The sequence below is a fragment of the Dromiciops gliroides genome, chromosome 4, assembly GCF_019393635.1.
Source record: "Dromiciops gliroides isolate mDroGli1 chromosome 4, mDroGli1.pri, whole genome shotgun sequence".
In the NCBI taxonomy this organism is placed as follows: Eukaryota; Metazoa; Chordata; class Mammalia; order Microbiotheria; family Microbiotheriidae; genus Dromiciops; species Dromiciops gliroides.
Genome location: NC_057864.1, coordinates 271,272,378 through 271,292,934, shown reverse-complemented (window position 1 = coordinate 271,292,934; position 20,557 = coordinate 271,272,378). Strand labels below are relative to the sequence as shown.

The 20,557-nt window shown below is 39.4% G+C and overlaps 1 protein-coding gene across 1 annotated transcript; it reads left to right on the top strand.

Moving 5' to 3' along the window:
- Window positions 1-3,969: 3,969 nt before the first annotated feature.
- On the top strand, window positions 3,970-18,899 carry LOC122752505 (glutathione S-transferase-like). The gene is made up of 6 exons (XM_043999312.1): window positions 3,970-4,166; window positions 8,045-8,096; window positions 10,993-11,125; window positions 12,505-12,646; window positions 16,886-17,017; window positions 18,586-18,899. The coding sequence occupies exons 1-6, from the start codon at window positions 4,080-4,082 to the stop codon at window positions 18,754-18,756; spliced, it is 717 nt and encodes a 238-aa protein (XP_043855247.1). The 5' UTR covers window positions 3,970-4,079; the 3' UTR covers window positions 18,757-18,899.
- The last annotated feature ends 1,658 nt before the right edge of the window (window positions 18,900-20,557 follow it).

Here is a 20,557-nt window from a genome sequence, read left to right as displayed (position 1 = left end):
ATAATAAGCTTATTATAGTTCACAGACTTTCCCTTTTTTCTTAAACCAGGATAATTGCCCTTCTCTAGGACATTTTTTTTTTTTTGGTGAGGCAATTGTGGGGTTAAGTCACTTGCCCAGGGTCACACAGCTAGTAAGTATTAAGTATCTGATGCCAGATTTGAACTCAGGTACTCCTGAATCTAGGGCCAGTGCTCTAACCATTGCGCAACCTAGCTGCCCCTAGGACATTTTCAATAAAAATCTTTCAAAGATTTTAAAGCAGTGACTGCTCAACAACCACAGGCCTCAGTAATACTTGAGTTCAAATCTGGCCTCAAACACTTACTAGCTGTGGGACCCTCGACAAGTCACTTAACCCTGTTTGTCTCAGTTTCCTCATCTGTAAAGTTGAGCTGGAGAAGGAAATGATAAACCACTCCAGTATCTTTGCCAGGAAAACTCCAAATGGGGTCACAAAACTATTACATATTCAGTCACATATGACTCAAAACAACACTTGTTCCAAATCCTCCCTGACCAATGGGTTCTTGTCTGAATTTTCTGCATCCAATAAATATGAATTAATACCCTCCTTTATCAAATGAGGAAATTGAAACCAATGAGGTTAAATGACTTGCCCCACATGGGTGGCAAAGGCAAGGTTTGAACCAGGTCCTCTGACTCCAAATTCAGCATTCTTTCCCCGGAACCATGCTACCGTATCAATGAGGCCAAATCCCTAATACCAATTGTGATGGACCATATATTATTTATGTTGGGAAACTGGCTGAATCATGTCACTATACTATGTTTGTTGGAGAAAAGAAACCCCATGTGGACATGAGAGTCATCTCCAAATCTTTGAAGATCCATCATGTGGGAGAAGAAAAAAATTTCTGTGTAGACAGGACAAAACCAGTACTATACCTAGAAGTTCTTTGAGGGCAATTTTGACTCAATGTAAGAAAGAAGATTCTAGCAATTTTATCTGTCCAACAATAGATTAGACTGTTTTCTGAAACAGTGACTTTCCCAACACTAGAAGTTTTCAAAGGTTGAATGACCTTTTTGTCAGTGAGGCTACAAGGGGATTCCTATACTGAGTGAAATGCTGAAATTGAGTGCACAACACATTGAGTGTATAACACATTTTGGATTAATTTTCTTTTATTTCCTTAGAGCTATTGTTTGGTTGGTCAGTCTATAAGGCTTAATGTACACATACCATATACTCAGTCTTCTTTCTTCAGGAAATTTAGATGTCAGTGAATGGGCAATTCCATTTTAAGAATATGGGGCAGCTAGGTGATGCAGTGGAGAAAGCACTGGCCCTGGATTTGGGAGCCGGCCTCAGACACTTGACACTTACTAGCTGTGTTACCCTGGGCAAGTCACTTAATTATCATTACCCCTGCCCACCCCCCCCAAAAAGTATCACTGGAAAAACCTCTTTTGTACAAATGAAACCTTTGCTTTGATTTTCTGATGTCTTTTGTTGGATGCTCTTTGTTTTTGATTGCTAAATAGAACTGAGGAATTTCCTAGAAATGTTCAACTCTACTGCTGAAAATAGTGCTGACATCACAGATAGTATCTATTTGTGATGCCAAAGACTTGTCCTTGTTGGTTGTTTTTTGTTGCTGTTGTTTTTGTTTGGTTTTTGGGCATGGGGCAATGAGGGCTAAGTGACTTGCCCAGGGTCACACAGCTAGTAAGTGTCAAGTGTCTGGGGCTGGATTTGAACTCAGGTCCTCCTGAATCCAGGGCCAGTGCTTTATCTACTGCACCACCTAGCTGCCCCTTGTCCTCGTTATATGGTATAAAAACCTCTACAACAATTTCTTAAAATGAACATGAGGGGCAGCTAGGTGGCGCAGTGGATAGAGCACCGGCCCTGGAGTCAGAAATACCTGAGTTCAAATCCGGCCTCAGACACTTAACACTTACTAGCTGTGTGACCCTGGGCAAGTCACTTAACCCCAATTGCCTCACTTTAAAAGAAGAAAGAAAGAAAGAAAGAAAGAAAGAAAGAAAGAAAGAAAGAAAGAAAGAAAGAAAGAAAGAAAGAAAGAAAGAAAGAAAGAAAGAAAGAAAGAAAGAAAGAAAGAAAGAAAGAAATTACATACGGTTCCTTTATTCACTTTTTCTGTACAAGTTCTCAAATTTTATATGAAAAACAGAAGTCAATGACAATAGATTGCAATAAGATAGGGGAATTTCAGAGTTAAGGCTACTGTTCAGGAGTGACTTTGGCAAAGACAATGCTCTGGGTCTCCACTCTTCTGCTTAATCAAATATATTGAATAATAGATAATTAAGTTATGTAAAGGAAGATAGGAGGGCAGATATGTGGTAAAAATGAATAGAGTACAGGGGTGGAGGGAGGGAGGGGGTTAGGGACTCTGGAGTCAGAAGGACCTGAGTTCAAATCTGACTTCAGACATTTATTAGTCATGTGACTCTGGGCACAATTAACACTATTTACCTCAGTTCCTCATCTGTGAAATAAGCAGGAGAAGGAAATGGCAGACTATTCTAGTATCTCTGCCAAGAAAAATCCAAATTATGTAATGGATAAACAGACATAGCTGAAATGACTCAACAACAGCAACCAAGAAGTTCAGGGTCTTGAGTTCAAGGACAGGAATGCAGGGATGAGGTTGCTAGCTTTGTTTGCACATCACATAATGTTCCTAAGTGTCTCCTTGAAGGTTTTTAAAGTTTTGATATAATTTAAAGTTCAATTTTTTTCCATTTCAACAAATATTTATTGTTTCTCTTGTGTGCAGGGTACTATGCTCAATGTTGTGGATAGATCATAAGGTAACATTTAAAACAATCTGTTTTACAATAAATCTACTATTGGATCACTTGACATTTATCTACAAAATTCTTAATAGGAACTAAAAGAAATTTACTCTCCTCACCCAAAATATCAGGAAGGCTTGGAAAATTCCTTTGCAGGAGGATGTTGAAGATTGTTAAGCTAAAAGAGCTAAAAATTCTATTAATCCCAGGCCTGTTGGCTGGACAATCTCACAAAAGAGTGTTAATACTTCTTTTGAAGAAGAAGGAACCCCAGCTGCAGTCCCAGATGTAAACTCCAGTAACTTTAGAAATAAGATAGAACATCAGCAGGGAATAGACAATTGTCTGGCAAGTGAACCATCAGCAGTATTCCAGCTGAGCCATAACCCTGGGATCTTGTGAATCGCATAGTTAATATTCCCATTCTCATTGGAATACATGGGAAATTATATTGGGTTATTTCCCTTGTCAATTTGAAACGACCCCTTATGGCAAGGTAAAAACATATATTTTCTTGGTGTGGATGTCTACAGTGGAGAGGAAAAGAGGTGTTTTATATATAGATAGAAAAGCCACTTTAGCCTCCAGAAGACCTGGGTTCTAATTCTGCCTCTGACTCCTACTGGCTGTGTGACCCTGGGCAAGTTGCTTAACCTCTCTGTGTCCCAGGCAACTTTCAGACTAAAAACCCCAGGACAATGACAGATGTGCTATTGGTAGAGAGAATTTCCTTTCCAAGGAGCTCACTACATAAATCAAAGCACTTTATGCTTTATTTTGGTATTCATCCTAAACGAAAGCTTTTGTATTTGATTTATGGTTCCTGGGTTTTGATAGATCCTGCATAACCAGGATCACCCCCAAATAAACACCTGGAGTAAAAATGGAAGTTATATGGAATTAAAATGGGAATGATATGGCTCCATGATACCCAGACTTGGGTCTAGCTGTCCCCCATCTTTATATTTCCAGTGTCCTCTGTGGACCAGGTTAAGCTGATCAGTTACTACTCAGCAAAGTCCCAAATACATTTCCATCGGTTTACTAGATCCATGCCCAGCTGCCTTCAGCCTGTCTTTGGAAGAAAATGGGAGGTCTGACTCCTGCCCTTCACAGGATTCTCCTCCCTCTTCTCCCTCCCCTCCCTGCCCTCTGAATCATTGGCTTGTGGTGTTTGAACTTTTCTCCTATACTCCCAGTGGAGTGAAGATCACAAGGACGGCTTGGATATTCAAGTCATAGTCAGATTGTTCTCTGTTGTTTTTTCAGAAAACCAGGAATTGAAAATCATGGCTGGGAAGCCCAAACTTTATTACTTCAATGGAAGAGGCAGAATGGAATCAGTGCGTTGGCTCCTGGCAGCTGCTGGTGTGGAGGTAGATGTTGAATTTCTTAGATTTATTCTCTTTCTTCAGACTAAGTGAATATTTACTAGTGGAGAAGTCATATGGGCTCACTGAATGACTCCCTCCAAAAAAGGGGTCTAATCATTGTGGTGACCATCTTTTCTTTTTTTTTTTTAAATAGTGAACTAAGCCATAGGAGGAATTTGAAGGACAAGTTTATTTTGGTAGTTAAGTGTTGATGGAGTCCTTCTGAAAGTAGAATCAGAGCCTAGTGGAAAGATCACTGGACTTGGATTCAGCAGACTCAGGTTCAAGTCGAGGCACTACTATTTATTACCTCTATGTCCTTTGGCAAGCTAGCTCGCATCTCTGAATCTCAGTTTCATCACTTCTAAAATGGGGGGCTGGCATTAGATTATCTCTGAAACACCCTTCCAGCTTTAATATTCTGTGATATATACCAATAATGGCTCCTTAAAATTTTTAAAAATATACTTTATTATTATTTGCAGGGCAATGATGGTTATGTGACTTTCCCAGAGTCACATGGCTAGTTAAGTGTCAAGTGTCTGAGGCCTGATTTGAACTCAGGTCCTCCTGAATCGAGGGCTAGTGCTTTATCCACTGCTCTACCTAGTTGCCCCTTTAATATCCTTTAACACAAAGAATGATACTGGTGCCTATTTATTTCATTAACTGCCTGGCTATTATTGTTTAGTGTTGTTCATTTAAAAGCCCAACATTTAGGAAAATTGAAAAAAATACCAAGGAATAGAAGTTGTGTTAGTTTCTAAAGGGATTTTAGCAATCTTCATTTTTGTCAGCTTCCTTTTTCTTGCGTAGGGAGTAGGGAAGATTCAGATTCATTATATACAAGGCTTCATAAAATCTTCGTGAAGTTTCTAAATTTTAAAATATTAATAATTTAAGTGGATATGCTAGAAAAAATTGTAATAATCTTTCAGGTGGTGATGAATGATTTCCCCCATTCCTAACTGATATTGGAAAATCACTTCACCTCTTGGGTTCAGTTCCCTCTCCTGTCAAATGAGGGGATTGGATGAGATAATCCCCAATGTCCCTTCCAGCTCTTCCTGTGTCCTAGGATCTGAGGGAATTCAGTTTTGTTGACCATAGAACCCCACTCTGTCACAGGATTGAAAAGAAAACTATTTCATTTATTCTATGCACCACTCCATTTAGTTACCTTATAAACAGATGGTCTCAATCTATAAGAAGTAATTGCAGTTATTAATAATGGTCATGATATTAATTATGCAGTGTGGCATAGTGAAAAACACTGGTTTGGGAGTCAGGAGACTCAGATTATACTCATGGCTTGGCCACAAATTAGCTGTGTGACCTTGGGTAAGTCATAGGATGATGGAATTAGAAATAGAATTGGAAGGGATATTCAGACCATCTAGTTTGTGCCTCTCCACCCCCCACATTTCATTGATGAGGAAACTGAGGCACAGAAAAGTTAAGTGACTTGCCCAAGGTCATTTAAGCAGTAAGCTACAGGTAGATTTGGTTTTGGGGAGGGGTGTCATTTGGGGTTAAGTGACTTGCCCAGGGTCACAAGTGTCAAGTGTCTGAGGCTGGATTTGAACTCAGGTACTCCTGAATCCAGGGCTGTTGCTCTATTCACTGTGCCAGCTAGCTGCCCCCTACAGGTAGATTTTGAACCCAGGTCTTTTGACTCTAAGAGTAGATGTTGCAGAGCAGTCACTGATTTACCCTGGTAGACAGGGCTTCCTCAGCAAGTTCCCTCCAATAGTGGTGCTATACTCAAATAGCACTAAATCCTATGCAACTAATTTTATTTGTAAACATTCCCCAATTACATTTTAATCTGATTGGGGATGCACGTGGGGGTTTTGTAGGTAGCCTGTTTGATACTTTTGTCCTATAGCTATGAAATTACAGGTCTAGATAACTCCTTCCTCTCTATTCCCAAAGAGCAGATAAAGGTAGCCTGTAGTGACTATAGTGACAAAATGTTGGGCCTGGAGTTATGAAGACCTGAAGCCAAATCATGCCCCTGGTACTTATTAGTTGTATGAACCTGGGAAAGTCTCAACCTCTATGTGCTTCAGGTAACAGAATTTACATGTTAAATCATAACGTGATTGCCAGAATCACAAATCTGTTGTATCAACTCATACAGTATACTCTGCCCAGTACTGGAGAGAAACAAAAATGAAAAAATTACAAATTGTTACCCTCTAAGAAATGATAGGCTAGTAATCTTTCTCTAAGACTCATCTTTTAATTTCAAAAAAAAAAAAGTGGGGAAAGGGAGGGTAGACTAGAACAGTAGTTCTCAGAGTAAAATCTGAAGTTCCTCAAGATCCTTTCAGGGGGACCTTGAGATCAAAGCTATTTTGATAATAATACTAAGATGTTATTAACCCATTAAAATATGCCTTCCTTTTCCAATTACATATCTGTGTGGAACTGGATTTTGTATATCTATGTCTGTCCATCCATCCATCCATCCATCCATCCAGCTAGCTAGCTAGCTAGCTAGCTATACCTCTCATCCAGAACAACATATTACAACAGACTGAATGCAGAAGCAGATGAAAGAATCTAGCTAACATCTATTAGATTAGACATTAAAGAGATTTGCAAAAATGTGCAAAATAATTCCACTCTTCTCACTAATTTTTTTGTTTTGGAAAACAGTCATTTTTCATTAAAATAAATTATTCATAGTAATATGTAATGAGGTTTTGGGGTTTTTTTTTAGTTTTTTTAAGTGAGGCAATTGGGGTTAAGAGACTTGCCCAGGGTCACACAGCCAAGTAAGTGTTAAGTATCTGAGGCCGGACTTGAACTCAAGTACTCCTGACTCCAGGGCCGGCGCTCTATCCACTGTACCACTCAGCTGCCCCGAGGTTTTTTTTTTTCATGAATTAATAAATATATTTAAAATTCATCCATTTTATTTACTAATATGGCAAATATTGATAGATAGAACCAACATAAACAGAAGCTTTTGGGGGTAGGTCCTCAATAATATTATATTTAAGAACATAGGGGCAGCTAGGTGGCGCAGTGGATAGAGTACCAGTCCTGGAGTCAGGAGGACCTGAGTTCAATTCTGGCCTCAGACACTTGACACTTACAAGCTGTGTGACCCTGGGCAAGTCATTTAAAGCCAATTGCCTCACCAAAAAAATTAAATAAAATTGGGGCAGCTAGGTGGCACAGTGGATAGAGCACCAGCTCTGGAGTTAGGAGGACCTGAGTTCAAATCTGGATCAGACACTTAACACTTACTAGCTGTGTGACCCTGGGCAAGTCACTTAACCCCAATTGCCTCCCCAAAATAATAATAATAATAATAATAATAATAATAATAATAATAATAATAATAATATAATGGGGTTCTGGGACCAAAAAGTTTGAGAACTGTTAGACAAAAGCATCAGAATCATTGATGCAGAGCTGGAAGAGGCCTTAGATATTATTTAGCCCAAGGTCCCCAGTTTTGCGGATCAGAGAATTGAGACCCAGAGAAGTTAAATTACTTCCCCAGAGTCTCCCAGCTAGTAAATACCTAAATCAGGATTTGAACTCAGGTCTTTGTGATTCCCAATCTTGTACTCTATCCATTATACCACCTAGTTGCCTTAGGTAATCTCTAAGGTCCCTGTCAGTACTAACATTTTATGATTTTTTTGTTTGTTTTTGTTTTGGGGTTTTTTTTTGCTGGGCAATGAGAGTTAAGTGACTTACCCAGGGTCACACAGCTAGTAAGTGTCAGGTGTCTGAGGCCAGATTTGAACTCAGGTCCTCCTGAATCCAAAGCCAGTGCTTTATCCATTGCACCACCTAACTGCCCCCACATTTTATGATTTCATTGCTCTGATACCCTCCTATGTCCTTTTCCTTTCTAGTATGAAGAAGTGCTTTTCACAACAGCTGAAGAACTTCAGAATTTAATTAAGTGTGAGTTCAAAGCCTTGCTGTTGAATCGTGCTAGTCCATGAAGACCGACGGAAAGTCTCTGAGAAACCTTGAAGCCCTAAAATCTCCAATTCTATAGTTGTGAAAAAGTTTGAGAACTGTTAGGGGGATGGGGAGTTACACGGGACAGTACACAAGTGTGCTCCCCTGTATCTCAGAGGGAGGGTTTGAATTTTAAAACAACCACATCAGGGAGGAGAGTAAAGCTTTTTTCTCCTGAAACAAAGGGCCTTTACCTTCTGGAAAGGGATGGTGGTGGAAGGAAAAGTGATGGGATTTAAGACTGGAAAGGTTAGGTTGGAACAGGTCGTGGAGGAGCTTGAAGATGAGGAAAGAGTGGACAAGTTAGGGGCAGCTAGGTAGCGCAGTGGATAGTGCACAGGCCTTGGATTCAGGAGGACCTGAGTTCAAATCCGGACTCAGACACTTAACACTTACTAGCTGTGTGACCCTGGGCAAGTCACTTAACCCCAATTGCCTCACCAAAAAAAAAAAAAAAAGAGTAGACAAGTGGGAGTCATTGGAGGGGCTTTTTTTGTGTGGGGGCAAAGAAGCATCTTGATAATTGCTGTGTTTCAGGAAGACTAGATATGAAGGTCTTATTTGGAATAGACAAAGACATGGAGACCAGTTAGAAACATTGAAAAGAATCTAGGTAGGAGGTGATAAGACCCTGGCCTAGGGTACGGCAGTGGGAGCTGAAGAAAGGGGAGGGGGAGGGGAGTGTGGATCAATCAATTGATCAACAAACATTTATGAAGCAATTACTATGCACCAGGTGCTAACTAAGGCACTGGGGATACAAAGAGGAAAAAATGACATAGTCCCTTCCCTGAATGAATTCTTTAGGGGGAAATATCATGCATAAACACCATCATCATCATACCATTCATATATTTCCAAAGTATTTTCCAAATATTACTTCTGTTGATCCTCACAACGACTTTGGGAGGTAGGTGTTGTCATCAGGTAGGTTGAGAGCTTTAGTGACTAGCCCAAGGTTTACACAGCTAGCAGATGTCTGAGGCAAGGTTTGGACTCTAAATCTGGCACTATTCACCGGCTAGCTACGTGTATAAGTAAATATAGAGTAGGCTCAAAGACAAAATAATTTCAGGGGTAAAGTAACCTTCAGAAGAAAGTGGGTGCTAGCCGCTGGAGGGATGGGGAAAGGTGAGGAGGGAGTGAGTTCCAGGGGATGGAAGTTCAGCCCATACAAAGGTGAGGAGACAGGAGGGGTGATGTTGTGTGTGCAGAAAAGCAAGTAAGCCAGTTTGTCTGGGAGGCAGGGTGTGCGAAGAAGAGTCCTGTGCCATGAGGCGGGGAAGGGCGGGCTGGGACCAGACCATGAAGGGATTTGGATGCAAAAAAAAAAGCATTTGTATTTGAGGCCAGAGGTGGGAGGGAGCAGGTAACAGTTTGCAGAGAAGATTTGAAGGCAAAATCCTTTAGGGCAAGAATCATAAATTACGCAGACAGTGTATAGAGCAGGCCATAGATAGAGTTGTCATTTGGGTGAGTGGTGGAAGTTCCCACACAGGGAGGTCCCTTACCCCGAGGAGATGACAGATAAATCTTTAGAAATCCTTCCTATATTCAGCCATACCACCCAAAGTACCTAGCACACTGAAGTGCACATAGTAGGTTCTCAAAACTACTGTTGTTAATGGATGGCATCGTAGCAGTAGCTTTCAGTCAGTCAAAAGAAGCATTTATTAAGCACCTACTATGTGCCAGGCATTGCATCAAGCATTTCCATAACATAGAAGAGAAAAAAGGATTATTATAAAAAAAGATGTTTTTGCCTTTTTTCTCTTCTATGTTATGGAAATGCTTGTTTTATTTCTTAAGTTCAGAGTAAGATAAAATAAAAATAAGAGTAGATACAATGGGGAAAAAAAACAAAAACTAATAGCCCTTGCTCCAGAGAAGCTCAGGGTCTAACGGGGAAGACAACAAGCAAATGACTATGAACAAATAAGATAGATCCAGGAAAAATTGCAGATAACCCACAGAGGGAAGACACAAGCAGTAAGGTGGGGGATGGGGAAATGCTTCTTATAGAAGGTGGGATTTTGGCTGGGACTTGAAGGAGGCCAGGAAAGATGGGGAGATAGAGATGAGGATGGAGAGCATTCTAGACATGGGGGACACACAGTCAAAAAACCCAGAATCTAGAGAGTGAAGGTTTTTGTTTGAGGAACAAGGAGGGCAGCGCCTCTGGGTCACTGAATAAATGGAAGGGAGTAAGTCAGTCACTCATAATGTTTTGAACAACCTTATTTGGCAGCAAGCACAACCCCATTTGCAGGTTGGGAAGCAGTGCCTCTAGAATAAAAACAACCCCCTCATTCCCCCTGTGGAAAACAGTGTCATTTTGATTTAGTGGAAAGATCATTGGTTCTATTTTATTTTTATTTATTTATACATACAGTTTTCATTTATTCGATTATTTTATTTATTTGTTTACTTATTTATTCATCCATTAATTTATTTATTTAGCGGGGCAATGAGGGTTAAGTGACTTGCCCAGGGTCACACTGGTACCAAGTGTCAAGTGCCTGAGGTCACATTTGAACACAGGTCCTCCTGAATCCAGAGCTGGTGCTTTATCCACTAGTTGCCTCAGAACATTGGTTCTAAAACCAGAGCTCATGGATCCAAATCCTGCTTCTAATACTTAGCCATGTGACCTTGAAAAAGTCCCTCACCCTTCTTGGGCCTCAATTTCCCCTACTGTAAAATGAGAAAGTTGAACCAGATAACCACAGAAGTCCCTTCTGGCTCCACAACTGGCTCTAGATTCTATGACCAAACTCCAATGAGGGGGAGTGGGCCAGTGAATTGACTTCTCTCTTGTTTTTTTGTGTTTTTTTAGGTGGAAAACTAATGTATCAACAAGTGCCCATGGTTGAAATGGATGGAATGACGATAATACAAACCCGGGCCATCCTAAGATATATGGCTGCAAAATACAACTTATATGGGAAGGACCTGAAGGAACAAGCCCTGTACAGTAATCATTGCATGTTTATAATAAAACATAGAAGCCACCCTGTTTTATTGAAGGGTATTTCTTCTTAACAATGGCTTCTGATAAATCATTTGCCCAGGGTCACACCAACAAGTAGAGGTCAAAGGCAAAACTTGAACGTTATTTTCCCTGCTTTTCACTGAAATTATGTTAAGAAAATATCTCCTTTTACATAATGGACAAAGCAAGAATGTTCTTATCAGCATGTTATGAAAGTAAATATGTAAAATTTTTAACTTCCTTTCCCACATGACTTAAGTCCAAGACACTCTGATGTAGATATATCTATTAGATGATATTAACAAAGTAGTAGACAGTCAAAGGAGAAAATTAAATCTCTAACTGCTTAGTAGAGTGTTGACTATAAAATAATATAGAATAATAGGATATAAGTATATTAAATTTAATATGATATAAATATATTATATTATATATTTATATTAGGATAATATAAAATAATATAGAATAAATTGGCTGCTCATCAACCAATTAATATCAATTAAATGCCTACTATGTGTCAGGCACTGTGCTAAATGCAGAAGATACAAAAAGAAGCAAAAGACAGTACCAAAGAGCTTACAGTCTAATGGAACATTTATAGAACTCAATGTTAAGTTTATGGGCATGCTAGGAGTACTTTTCTACTAATGTGTTAAAGTTTATATGTAATGGACTGGCCTACTCACAGGTACATACATGACTTGTTCAGAAGAGGACAAATACTGGCTTTTGGCTCTCAAAAAACAGTAGCCATAATTTAAAAATAATTTTTTATGATATGTAAAAGCATGAGTTCAAAAACAATATATAAATTCACTTTTAACTCAGTGAAAGTGAGGATGTCTTAAAAATTAGCTTCTATGTCTATTAATGCATCACAGAGAGGCCATGCAACTCACATTGGATGAATTGATCAAGTATTTATTAAATGCCTACTATGTGCTGGGGTGGGTAGCTAGCTGGCACAATGGATAGAGTGCTGGATCTGGAGTCCTCTTCCTGAGTTCAAATCTGGCCTCAGACACTTATGAGCTGTGTGACCCTGGGCAAGTTACTTAACCCTGTTTGCCTCAGTTTCCTCATCTGTAAAATGAACTGAAGAAGGAAATGGCAAACCACTCCAGTATCCCTGGCCAGAAAACCCCAAATTGGATCATGAAGAGTCAGAGATGACTAAAAAATTTTATATTTTTAAGAAAGCATTTTCACATACAATATTTTATTTGCTCTTGTATTTGATAATAATGACACGTAAAAAAAGAACTTTAAAGCTTGCAGAACCTTTGATTGGAGTCTCTCAATAATAACAATAAGTTAGTAATCCTGTTTTTTATCGGTGCCTCTTTCCTTTTCCAGCATTGACATGTATGTGGAAGGAATGAGAGAGCTGTATGACATAATTATGTTCTTGCCATTGTCTGCACCTGAAGAAAAGGAGAAGAATCTTAGCTTCATGACAGAGAAGGCCACCAAAAGGTTCCTCCCAGTGTATGAGAAGGTATGGAACACCGAGGCGGTGTGTGATCCACATGCACATTCACTGAAATTACAAACACCCGCTCGACTTCAATCTGAACAAGTATGTGACAATGCAAAAACATTGGAGGTCCCATGGTACAAGGGGAAGACCACTGGCTCTTCACTTAGACAGAGGATCCGAGTTCAGATCCCACCTCTGACATTTTTTTTAACTTATGGAACCATGGGCAGATGATTTAACTACCCTGGACATCAGTTTCCTAAACTTTACAAAATAAGGCAGCAACATATAGCAGATAGATTGTTGGGCTTAGAGTCAGGAAGACTGAGGTCCAAATCCTGCTTCAGACACTTTCCAGCTGTGTGACCCTAGGCCAGTCACTTGTCTTCTCTGGGCCTCAGTTTCTTCATCTGTAAAATAAGGGAGTAGGACTTAACAACCCCTAAGTTCACTTCAGCTCTATAATCTATGATTCTATGAATTCATAAAGAGCTGGAACTAGATAAGAAAGATACTTTATAAGCATTAATTTACTTGATCTTGGGGGTAACTAGGTGGAACAGTGGATAAAGTACCAGCCCTGGATTCAGGAGGACCTGAGTTCAAATCCTACCTCAGACACCTGACACTTACTAGCTGTGTGACCCTGGGCAAGTCACTTAACCCTCATTACCCCACAAAAAAAAAACCCAATGTACTTGCTCTTCCTAACAACCCCTTAGGTGAACAGTGCGAGTTACACTCCCACTTTATGGATGAGCAAATGGAAGCTTGGGGAGTGCAGTGACCTGTCCAAAGTCACAGCAGGTGGCAATGCTAGGAAGGAAAATCAAAGTCTTTCATCCTTTAGGGCTCTTTTCACTATGCCATATTCCTCTTCTGCATTTCATCCACAATATTTCTTTATTAAATTATTAGACTATAAGGTATTAGGTCATAGTTTTATTAAGTCAGAGGAGGCAGCATCATGTTATAGGAAAAAAAATAACAACAGTGCTACTATCTTCTAGTTGTGTACCTTAGGCTAATCACTGGAACCCCAGTGGGTCTCCATTTCCTCATCTGTAAAATAAATGAGTTGAAGCAGACGGTCTCCAGGTTCCTTCCACAACTAAATCCCGTGATCCTGAGGGTCCATGAAATGAATCATTTGTGCCTCAGTGTGTCACACCCAGCTTACATTACACTTGTCTGTATACATTTGAGTATTCTCCTCCTGGTAGGTTACAAGCTCCTGGACGGTAGAGACTACATTGGTTTTGGCCATCACCATACACACTGCCTTGCATGGAGGAGACATTTAATGAGTGTTTATGGGTCTGGTAAACAATGGTTAAAACAGAAGTTTGTTGTGCCACTACCCAAATTGTCTTGTTCTCTGACACAGTGGAAAAGATATCTATCCATGGGTTAGGCAGTTTGGATGGGTGGTGACAGGTAATTCATAGAATCCATTATAGAAGAATATCTATTTAGAAATATTTGGAGGTATAGTCCTTTTTTTTTAAAGTGTTAATGAAGGATTTTAGAAACATTGTTGTCTTGATAATTTACACCTCTGCAAGGACAGATTGTCAACACAACCTACAGGTGTGGTCAAAAGAGGATCCCATGGGGCTCCTAACATAGGTAAAGGATAATGGCCAATAAAAGGGGGGGATCAGATTATATTGTAAACTGGGTTTAGGAGATGTCATGTGTTTCATTGATTGGAATAGCTAGAAAAGACCTTAGCTTGTCCTTGGGATTTCTAAATTTTATTTTTGAAGTTTTGTGAGTTTCCTTGAGCTTAAAAATATTCCTTTTGGCTAAAATGTCTTTCATTTAATTAAAAAGTAATTACTGGGCAGCTAGGTGGTGCAGTGGATAGAGCACTGGCCCTGGATTCAGGAGTACCTGAGTTCAAATCCGGCCTCAGACACTTGACACTTACTAGCTGTGTGACCCTGGGCAAGTCACTTAACCCCAATTGCCCCGCAAAAAAAAAAAAAAGAAGAAAAAGTAATTATTATTATTTTTTAAAACTCAATTTCCTTCCTCTTTTCTTCACTGGAAGTGTTTTCCCCCCTCCAGTCCAGGGTTTCTAGGGTTTTGCTCTCTTTTGATTCTTTTTTTTTTTTTTTTTTTTTTGAGGCAATTGGGGTTAAGTGACTTGCCCAGGGTCACACAGCTAGTTAGTGTTAAGTGTCTGAGGCCGGATTTGAACTCGGGTACTCCCGACTCCAGGGCCGGTGCTCTATCCACTGCGCCACCTAGCTGCCCCTTGATTCATTTTTATGATTGATTCAGTGTCTCCTATAGGATTCCAAATGTATCATGCAACGTAATTGCCTGTGGGTTATTGCCTACAAAGTTAGTGACTGTTGTTAAGTTCTGCTTGGAGTTCTGTATTATTGATTATACAGTTGTTGAATTGAATGTGACCCTGAATTTATTGCTAATGCCTGCCATATTGTATGTTGTTTGTGTGTGTGTGTGTGTTATTTAGTTTTCATTGCTACATATTAGTATGCATTTTTTTTTGCATTGGTACTAGTGCTTTGCTGCATACAGTTTTAAACAGAATTTGAACAAAATGTTAGGGACTTTAGATATTTAGATAATCCTCCAAGAGGATTTTTAATTCTAGTAATAGAATCTGACCATAACAGTCAGGCCACTATAAAAATATTGAAGAATATTATAAAGGATTTGGGTTAATGTAAGGTGATCACTAATAGGTGTGAGGAAAGAGATAACATCCTGTTTTCTTTAATTTGTGAGAAAGTATTGCTCATTTAGTAATTCCTGATTTGATCAGAATGAAGAGATTACTTGAACACCAGTTCCTAAGCTTCCCTCTAAAGCAGGAAGGATGGAAGGAAGGAAGGAAGGAAGGAAGGAAGGAAGGAAGGAAGGAAGGAAGGAAGGAAGGAAGGAAGGAAGGAAGGAAGGAAGGAAGGAAGGAAGGAAGGAAGGAAGAGAAGGAAGCATTTATTAAGCGGCACCCAGGTGTCAGACACTGTGTTAAGTGCTTCATTTGATACAATAAACTTGGGAGTTAGGTACTATTATTACCCCCATTTTTCAGTTGAAGAAATTGAGGCATACAGAGGCTAAGTGAGTTGTTCATGTTCACAGAGCTAGTGTCAAAGGCTGAATTTGAACTCTGGTCTTCTTGACTTCAGACTTCAGTTTTCTATTCACTTTACCACTTAACTGCCTTGTGCAGCTTAGACAGTCTGAAACCTTAATGTCCAAAGGTTTTAGAGTAGATGAACTGAAGTACCTGATCAAGCTTGAAAAAGATACCGTAATCAAGGGATTTAGACCTTCCCCTACAATAGGGATATCATAAACCTAAATTAAGATCTTCTCAGGAAAAATTCCAAGGCCCATTGGGGAAGAACCCCTTGAAGCATGGATTGACCATGCACAGTGAGTACTACCTTGTGAGTCAATAAACATTTATTAAACACCTACCATATGCCAGGCACTGTGCTAAGTGCTAGGAATACAAAAAGAAGCAAAAGGGGCAGCTAGGTGGTGCAGTGGATAGAGCACCGGCCCTGTAGTCAGGAGTACCTGGGTTCAAATCGGGCCTCAGACACTTAACACTTACTAGCTGTGTGACCCTGGGCAAGTCATTTAACCCCAATTGCCTCACTTAAAAAAAAAAAAGAGGCAAAAGATGGTCCCTGCCCTCAAGGAGTTTACAATCTAAAGAAGTACATCCATGCAAATAAATACATACAAAGCAAGCTGTGTACAGCATAAATTTTGTTGTTCAGTCATGTGCAACTCTTCATGACCCTATTTGGGGTTTTCTTGGCAGAGATACTGGAGTGGTTTACTATTTCCTTCTCTAGCTCATTTTACAGATGAGGAAACTGAGGCAAACAGGTTTAAGTGATTTGCTCAGAGTCACATAGATAGTAAGAGTATGTGGTTATATTTGAACTCAGGTCTTCCTGATTCCAGACCTGGCTCTATCTGCTGCTCCACCTAGCTGCCTATAGGATAAATAGGAAATAATTAAAAGAGAAAGCACTGGAATTAAGAGGGTTTGGGGAGGGCTTCCTGTAGAAGATGGGACTTTTAGTTGGGACTTAGAGGAAATTAGGGAGGTCAGCTGTTGGAGCAGAGGAAGAAGAGTGTTCCAGGCATGGGGGACAGCCAGAGAAAATGTCCTGTCTTCAAATAATACACTGTCTTCCAGTAATATGTGCTATATTCTCACAAATTCTCTCTCTTCTCTCCTTGTCACTGATTCTACAGGTATTAAAAGACCATGGGAAAAATTACCTTGTTGGCAACCAGCTGAGCTGGGCAGATATACATCTACTTGAACTCATCTTAATGGTAGAAGAATGCAAGCCTGGTGTTCTCTTGGCATTCCCTAAATTGCAGGTAATTCCATCAAAAGCATTCAGCACACACACATATGCATACACACATGTGTGTTTATATAACATATATTATATGTGCATATTACACATACACTATATATTACATATATCTATTGATGTACATGTTCCTTTCCCATTAGAATGTAAGCTCTTTGAATCCAGGGATAGTTTTCGCTTTTTCTTTGTATCTCCAGAGCTTAGAACAGTGCCTAGCACATAGTAAGTGATGAATACATGTTTGTTTAAAAGATCTAGAATTTCCTCTGTGGACCCTTCCTTCAAGGACACAAATCCTTAGTCTCCTAAGTCGCTGTGGCCCAAAACAAAAATTTGTTGTCCACCCTTCTGATTATGAGCTCTCTGAACTTAATGGAATGTCTTTTAACTTGGTAGGCATTACAGCAGAACCAAGAGAACATTGTACACAGTATCAACAACATTGTGTGGTGATCACCTGTGATAGACTTACCTCTTCTCAGCAATACAATGATTCAAGACAAAAGACTAATGGTGGAAAATGCTCTCCACATTCAGAAAAAGAACTATGGAGTCTGAATGCAGATTGAAGCATACTATTTTTACTTTTGTTGTTGCTTTTTTTGTTATTTTTCTTGTTTATTCTTTCTTGAGGATTTTTCCCCTTTTGTTTTGATTCTTCTCTTACAACATGATTAATGTGGAAATATGTTTAACATGATTGTAATGCATAACCAATATCAAATTGCTTGCTGGTCTTGGGAAGGGGGAGGGAAGGGGGGGTGAAAGAAAAACCTGGAACTCAAAAAAATATCTTTACATGTAATTGGGGAAAAAATTAAAAATTAAATTAAATTTTAAAAATATATGGTAGGCATTAAGCCCATGGCAAGCCCAGAGCTCAAAGCTGTCCAGCAATTGAGGAAATAAACCTTAGTACATTTTGATAAAATGACTGTTTCTTCATATATTATATTATATAACTGAAAAACAGGTCTTACACATTTGCAGAGCAGGGAGTTCCTGAGGACTTTTATTTTCTTTTTAAAAGTATTTTATTATTTTCCAGTTACATGTAAAGATAGTTTTCAACATTTGTTTTCATAGGATTTTTAGTTCCAAATTTTTCTCCCCTCTCCCTTCCTTCCCCCCTCCCCAAGATGAAAAGCAATCTGATATGGGTTATATATGTACAATCACATTAAACATATTTCTACATTAGTCATATTGTGAAAGAAGAATGAGAACACAAGGGAAAAACCTCAAAGAAGAAAAAAACCAGCCAAAAAGTAGAAACAGTATGGTTCAATCTGCATTCAGGATCCACAGTTCTTTTTTCTGGATGTGGAGAACATTTTCTGTGATGAGTACTTTGAAACTGTTTTGGATCATTGCACGGCTGAGAAGAGCCAAGTCTACCCCAGAGGACTTTTAAACATCACTACCCACAGGGCAAAAATGCTTGCCACAGTTACCCCACCCTACGAAAGATGAAAAAGCTTCCAAGGGTCTTGGCAAGAGCACCCCTGGGGCCCTGCTCCAATGTGCAAGGCTAATTGCTTCATTTACAGGTGATGTCTTTTTTTGTTTTAGGAGTTTAAAGCTAGAGTCAGCAAGCTCCCAAGGATCCAGAAATTTCTTCAGCCTGGTAGTCCAAGAAAGCCACCACTTGATGATGCAGGTCTTGAAGAGGTTAAGAAGATATTCAAGCTCGAAAAAGGAATCTTTTTAAAACACTCAACTACCATAGTAGCTGAATTTTAGTCATGCCCACAGAAATGCTACGTGTTCCTTCAGCATTCCTAGGTTCAATAACTAGCAAATACGATGCCTCCCTATACAGTTTGTTATAAATCTGATAACCTAATCTTTACATTGCTTATTATAAAACTTCATCTTACTCAGAAGTCATAGAATCATGGATTTTTTTTTCATTTCTATAACATATTTGGAGCCAAAAGAGAGCTGAGAGGTCCACTGAGTCTAGCCTCTTCATTTTACCAATGTGGAAATTGGGAACAAGAGAGGTTAAGTGACTCATGCAAGGGAATAGGTGGTAGAGTCAGGATTCAAATTCAGTTCTCCTGTTTCCAAATTCTTTCTTGAAGCATTTGGGGTTAAGTGACTTTCCCAGGGTCACACAGATAGTAAGTATCTGAGGGTGGATTTGAATTCATGTCCTCCTGACTCCAGGGCCATTGCTTTACCCACTGAACCACCTAGATGCCCCTCCTGGTTCCAAATTCAACATTTTTCACCTGTTACTCTATCTCCCCTTCAATTAATCTACATTTTCCTGGAAAGTAGAAACTTTTAGAATAAAACTGAGGGGGCAGCTAGGTGGTGCAGTGGATAAAGCACCGGCCCTGGATTCAGGAATACCTGGGTTCAAATCCGGCCTCAGACACTTGATACTTACTAGCTGTGTGACCCTGGGCAAGTCACTTAACCCCCATTGCCCCACAAAAACAAAAAACAAAAACAAAAACAAAACAAAAAAACAGAATAAAACTGAAAATCATATGAAAATAAGATGATACTAAAGGTTTCTTTAATTAAAAAAAAAACCTACTAAATGGGGGCAGCTAGGTGGCACAGTGGATAAAGCACCAGCCCTGGATTCAGGAGGACCTGAGTTCAAGTCCAGTCTCAGACACTTGACACATACTAGCTGTGTGACCCTGGGCAAGTCACTTAACCCTCATTGTCCCACAAACAACAACAGAAACACACACACACAAAAACCCTACTAAATGATGCATTAGGTTCCTTTTACATGCAAGACCTTTTACACCTGTCCTGATACTCTTCAGCATCCTTCTTTGGAAGAAATGTTCAGTTATCTAGACTCCACAGGATTTAGGCAGGAAAAAAAATCTGTTGATATTTTAGAAAGATTTTCAATTAAAAGAAAACTGGGGCAGCTAGGTGGCGCAGTGGATAGAGCACCAGCCCTGGATTCAGGAGGAACTGAATTCAAATCCGGCCTCAGACACTTGATACTTACTAGCTGTGTGATCCTGGGCAAGTCACTTAACCCCATTTGCCTCACCAAAAACAAAACAAAACAAAAAAAACCCAGAAAGGATTTTTAGCGCTCAGGTAACCAGAAATTTAAATTAAACAAAATATCCTATTCCTTTTTCCCCAAGACACTCTGGATTTCCCCTGCTATAAACACAGTGCCTTACATGTTGGAGACTCTGAAAATAATTTTTTATTGTTTTGTAATATTGTCCCTCGGTTTTTCTGGCCACATGAATAGGCAACCAATGAAAAACAACAACAAAAACAACAACAACAACAACAACAACAAACGCCTTTTGTGCTCCTGAAGAAAATAAAAATCCAATGACCAGGATGTGGCAAGCTACAAGTTAATGAAACCTTATTCCACTGACCTACAGAATGAGAAAGAGAATGGAATCATAGATTCTTAAGTATTTGGTCTCTTCATTCAAACTCTAGGGGAAGGTTGTAGTTAGCCAATTCAGTAGAGCCAGTTTTGAAAAATTATTTTCATTTTTCTCTTTAAGTTTCAAATCTCTGAAAATATAAAGGTTTT

Coding starts and splice junctions, on each gene's coding strand:
- LOC122752505 (XM_043999312.1), top strand. CDS start 4,080: ATGGCTGGGAAGCCCAAACTTTATTACTTCAATGGAAGAGGCAGAATG. Junction 11,126..12,504: donor GACCTGAAGGAACAAGCCCT/GTACAGTAATCA, acceptor TTCCTTTTCCAG/CATTGACATGTATGTGGAAG. Junction 12,647..16,885: donor TCCTCCCAGTGTATGAGAAG/GTATGGAACACC, acceptor CTGATTCTACAG/GTATTAAAAGACCATGGGAA.